The sequence below is a fragment of the Clarias gariepinus genome, chromosome 6 (assembly GCF_024256425.1).
Source record: "Clarias gariepinus isolate MV-2021 ecotype Netherlands chromosome 6, CGAR_prim_01v2, whole genome shotgun sequence".
In the NCBI taxonomy this organism is placed as follows: Eukaryota; Metazoa; Chordata; class Actinopteri; order Siluriformes; family Clariidae; genus Clarias; species Clarias gariepinus.
This window is the reverse complement of record NC_071105.1, coordinates 31674644-31680064: the sequence shown is the minus strand read 5'-3', so window position 1 is coordinate 31680064 and position 5421 is coordinate 31674644. Positions and strand designations below refer to the sequence as shown.

Below are 5421 nucleotides of genomic sequence, written 5' to 3'. Positions count from 1 at the left end.
AATAGGTAGACGCTTGTTTTATCACCCCCCGGATTGGTGGAATAATTTATCAATCATGGTGCAGTGACCAGGGATTGGACGAGTGAGGAGGCTTATCCCGGCTTACGGGTCTTTACCGTGTGTGTTTTTGCCCGGCTACACATCTCAGGTCCTGCCCATTCTTTGCGCTCGGTGAGGGCTGCGCGCGCAGCGGGATGCAGAAGGAGTGGCGGAGCGCGCGCACGAATGTTGCAGACTCACATATTTTATAGGCGCCGTAACCTCTTTGATTCAACAGCTGCCGTTTTTTTTCTGCACACTGCCTGTGCAATGGTCCGGTGAGTCGTAAATGGACGAGAATCTCTGATTCTGAAGTTGCACCTCCCCGGCGCAGTCTACGGGACACAAGGCGAGAGACATAGCATTCCAACAGGCCGGTGGGTGTTGGTCGTCAACCGCAGAGATGGGCACAGTGCTCTCGATTTCTCCCACCTCCAGGAAAGGAGGGATCCTGGACGAAAAACCGGATGCTGGACACGGTGCCAGTGGCAAGACAGAGAAAAGCCTAAAGCGTCATTCCGTTCTCATTTCAGCACTGACATGGAAGAGGTTAGTGGCCGCGTCGGCCAAGAAGAAGAGTGCCAAAAAAGTCAACCCCAATCCACCAGTTTCTCAAATCAGTAACCCTGTGGATCAGCTGAACACCGAAAATCTCAAGAAATCACAATCAGGCTCGGAGCGCAAAAAGCCTGGACCGCTAGCAGTGCCGGTACCGACTGTTCCAGATAAAAGCCTTCGCGCCAATCAAACTCAAAACGGCTCACAGAACGGAAAACAGCTCGTTCCGGTCCAAAGACAAGCCAGTACCCGCTCCATCATCTCCCCGCGACGCGTGATCGTCCAAGCATCCACTGGCGAACTGCTGCGCTGCCTGAGCGAGTTCATGTGCCGCAGGTGCTACAAGCTCAAAGAGCTCAGCCCCAACGAGATCATCCTTTGGTTCCGAAACGTTGACCGCTCGCTGCTTATCCAAGGCTGGCAGGACCAAGGTTTCATCACGCCCGCCAACCTCGTCTTCGTCTACCTACTGTGTCGGGAAGCCGTGACCGAGGAGATCAGCAGCGAGTACGAGCTGCAGGCCACGTTCCTCACCTGCTTGTACCTGGCCTACTCGTACATGGGCAACGAGATCTCGTACCCGCTAAAGCCTTTTCTGGTCGAGACAAACAAGGAGGTGTTCTGGGAGCGCTCGCTGCGCATCATTGACAAAATGAGTGCCAAAATGCTGCAGATTAACGCCGATCCGCACTTCTTCACCGAGGTTTTCCAGGACCTCAAGAACGAAGGAGGCTCGAAGGACACTAACGCCAAATGGACAAACACACTGGATCGCTAGCTTTATCCTAGTTTAACGCGCGCGAGAGAGAAGCTCTCTGTGTTAAGCTCCCCATACACCCCGTCCATGAAGGGTGGATTGAATGTAAGGCCCCGAACAGGAGAAGGCGTGAAGCCTGGTTCACGCTATGTACTGGCGGTGAATAAAAAAACAACAAAAAAAACAAGGCCTCACCTCCAAGACAGGGGTTTCATGTTATTATATGTGTATAATAACCACCATGTCGACCCCGTGAATGTCATCAGGGGGTTTCTGGGGGTCTAGTTTACTTATATTGCATGCTTAAATTATTCTAACTGTATATTCGTTGTGGCTTTTAAAGAAAAAGAAAAAAAAAGATGAAAATGCTACCTGGTGCCAGGCTACAGTAAGAGGTGTATAAAATGTTAGCTTGTGCGTCAGTGTTCAGATCTTTTATTTCTCTATCCATTTGAAACTATTTTTGGCGCTAGAGACTAGACGCAATGTTATCACCGACGCTGAGCTGTCCGTGGTGCTGGCCTCTGACACACATACACACCTACACACCCACCCACACAGGCACGCACGCACACACACGTGTTCACGTGCTCCCTGACGCTATCTATTTAAACGTTGAATGTACCTATTTTGCAACAAAAAAGAACAATTCTCTACCGTCCAATGTGCCAACTGTTATAGTATCAAATGTATGTTTTATATTGTATATTTGAAAATATATGAATAACAAATATGATCCGGCTCTCCTTTTTATTCTTCTGGTAATGTATTTCCATAGTTTAATCTGGAAAACATAATAAATATATATATAAAAAAGATTTATTTGCATGCTTTGATTTGCTTTAGTGATGCAAGTTTGTTGACACTATGAATTTTTTTTAAAGCAACAGATTAGGTCGATTTTTCCGTCATTCCTTTGCAGGCACAGGAGGCCATCTCATGAGCAAGAGATAATCATGCGGATAAAGTCTATTACTGCACCCTGACACTAATCTTAAATCTAATCCTTTGATGATATAACAACATTTTAGTTGATACCGTTTTTATTTGCATCTGACCAGCTAGATCAACTAAAATGTATTACAAAACTATACTGTAATACAAGTTTTTGTAACTTTTTCTGTCCCGGCTGCTGACCGTGGTGCTGAAACTTCATTTCATTTAATATCACCATGACATTTTTTTTAGTTTGTTCAACAAATGATTTGCCTGAGTTAATCTGCTTATAGAACAGCTAATGTGCTACCTTTGGGGTCTATTTACTTTTAAACAAAAGGATTGTTTTGCACTTGAGAGGTCACCTTTCCAAGACATGACACACTGTGGTCTGTGACATTATGCGTAGTTTGAAAAAAATCAATAGCATGCTTTGCAAATATCGGGATGAAACCTAGGTTAAATTTCAAAATAATTTTGAATGGCATGTCTATTTAAAAACCAAGACCATAACTTTAAATGCTTTCTCCTAGCATGTCTATCCTTACTGAAATCGCTAAATGTCAGCCTGTTTGCTCCATCAGCACAGGTTTCTTGCAACACATGCACCCAGCAGTGTAAGACTGATGGCGGGGGTTGTGTGACTCATTGCGAGAGTAAGATAAAGCAGTAGGTTCTGAATCTCCAGAATTTGTGAATAGAACACGTGGGTCTGGAGCTCATCCCACTGATTGGCTGGAATTTGGTGCAGTCTGACAGAGGTGTCACCGTGACGGAGGAGCTGCGGAACCGGCCACAGGAATTCTGCATTCCCGCGCGTTTCTATGGCAACGCGCGCGCGGATACAGGACGAAGCTTCTCTGGGTTATGCGTTGCAGAAAGGCAGTCAGCGCTGCAAACACTGAATTAATTGCACTATCACAAGACGCCTCGTGCCATTTCACCTATGGTCAAGTTCTCTCACAGCTCTCTATAAAAGACTGCGTACATATAAGTCTGGCTCATAAATCCACAGATGCAGGGTGCCTGGGTGAATTTAACCGCGCAGTGTTCTAGTTTATTATTAAGTATGTCAGTTATATAAGTTTAGTGTGAAGTCATCCTGAGTAATGCAGCAGTAGAAAAATGGTTTCCTTGGTGACTTCGGAGGAAAGGCGCTGTGATAATGTTGCTCTATCAGTAATTCATGAAGTCGCATTACATTATCAGCCTGTTGATAGAAGATGGCATGATTCATGATTATATTTTTGTTCATTACTGCATTCAACAAAATTGCAAGTTAATTAAAACCTACATTTAAATTATAAGTATAAATAGCCTCAGCGTTGCTTATATGGCTGTTCTAATTTATTAAAAGTCAAAGCCATCCTACTTATAAACTACGGTATGCTTTGAAGGAAGTTTTAAATGCCAGCGCTGTTGAGCCACAGTGAATGAATATTCTATACAGCCGTTGTTTTTATAATACTGATATATATTTCTCAGACCTGGACATAATGAAAGAAAGTATATTATTTATTTTATTTAAAAACGTGCATCACTTGTAATTACTAGCGTATACAATTGGCATAAAATGTCAAAGTAACTAGCAGCAGCAGTAACAACAACAATAATAATAACAATAATAACAATAATAACAATAATAATAACAATAACAATAATAACAATAATAACAATAACAACAATAATAATAATAATTATTATTGTTGTTGTTATTTTTGTTGTTGTTATATATATATTATTATTGTTGTTGTTGTTGTTGTTTATACTATTTCTATTATTTTACTATTTCTTTATTTATTTATTTTTTTACATATTTTTACTACTACTACTGTACACTAGTTTATTTTACTGCCTATTTAATATAATAATAATACTTATAATAATTATAACATTACTATTATTATTATTGTAATGCTACTAATATCATAATAATAATTATAATTATTGTTCTTACTGTTGTAACAATAATAATAATAATAATAATAATATTAATAATAATAATAATAATAATTATTATTATTATTATTATTATTATTATGATTTTTATTATTATTATTATTATCTTTCACTCACTCGTTATTTATATCGCTATAACCTCTGTACAGGGGGAAGGTGAAGTACACCCTGGACTGGCTGCTAATCTATGGAACACACAACACAATCTATGAAACCCACAAAGCACGGGGAGAAAATGTAAACTACACACACACAGACCTGAGGCAGGAATCAGACTCCGGACCCTGAAGATGCAAGGCAATATTGCTAACCACTAATCCACCGTGATACCCATATTATTATTATTATTATTATTATTATTATTATTATTATTATAAGTGCAACATCAATAATAACTTGTAGTAATAGTAGCAGCAGTAGTAAGGGATACAATTCAGTTATTTGTCTACAACTTGAGACATGTTTATTTCAGCTTTTAATTACTACATCAGGTTTTAAGTGGGTCAAATATTTACATACTGTACGCTTTGTTAGAATTCTGTTACTGTAGTATTTCATTGCTTTGTCTTTTACCCTGTCGTTTACCTTAACTTTTACTTCAACTAGTTTAATTCTAACTTGAATTTAATTTAAATTCTTGGATAGCCTTCCATAAATTTATCACACTTGCCAACACAATATTTGTATTTTAATTATTTCTCCTGATAAGACTGAGATAGCTTAAATTTTGCTGAGTCGGATTCAAGGTTAGTAATAGTGATTTGTAAGTGTTATAGTGTCTTTAAGCCAGGACCAGAGTGATGATGACTGTTACAGGGAGTGGTGGCTCAAATAGTTATGGCTCTGTGTTACTAATCAGATGGTGTTTGAGCCCCAGCACTCCCAAACTGCCACTACTGAGCCATTGAACAAGGCCTTTAATCCTGTTTGCCTCAGGGGTTCTGTATCACAGTTGACCCTGCACTCTGACCCTAGCTTCCTAACTGCAAAAGAAAAAATAATTTTACTGTGCTTTAAGGTAGACTAATAATTGAATGTTAATAGTAAGTACTTAAAATGCTAGTGGTCACCTGTAAACCTCAATCTAGTTTTACTTTTTTACTAATTTACTTGTATTTTACCATGGCAATGTACTCTGTTAATAGTGGATGTGTACATATTTATTACTTGAT

At 39.7% G+C, this 5421-nt stretch overlaps 1 protein-coding gene across 1 annotated transcript; it reads left to right on the top strand.

Moving 5' to 3' along the window:
• Positions 1-2090, top strand: cdk5r2a (cyclin-dependent kinase 5, regulatory subunit 2a (p39)). Its single transcript, XM_053499038.1, has one exon. The coding sequence runs from the start codon at positions 443-445 to the stop codon at positions 1373-1375; it is 933 nt and encodes a 310-aa protein (XP_053355013.1). The 5' UTR covers positions 1-442; the 3' UTR covers positions 1376-2090.
• Positions 2091-5421: the final 3331 nt, after the last annotated feature.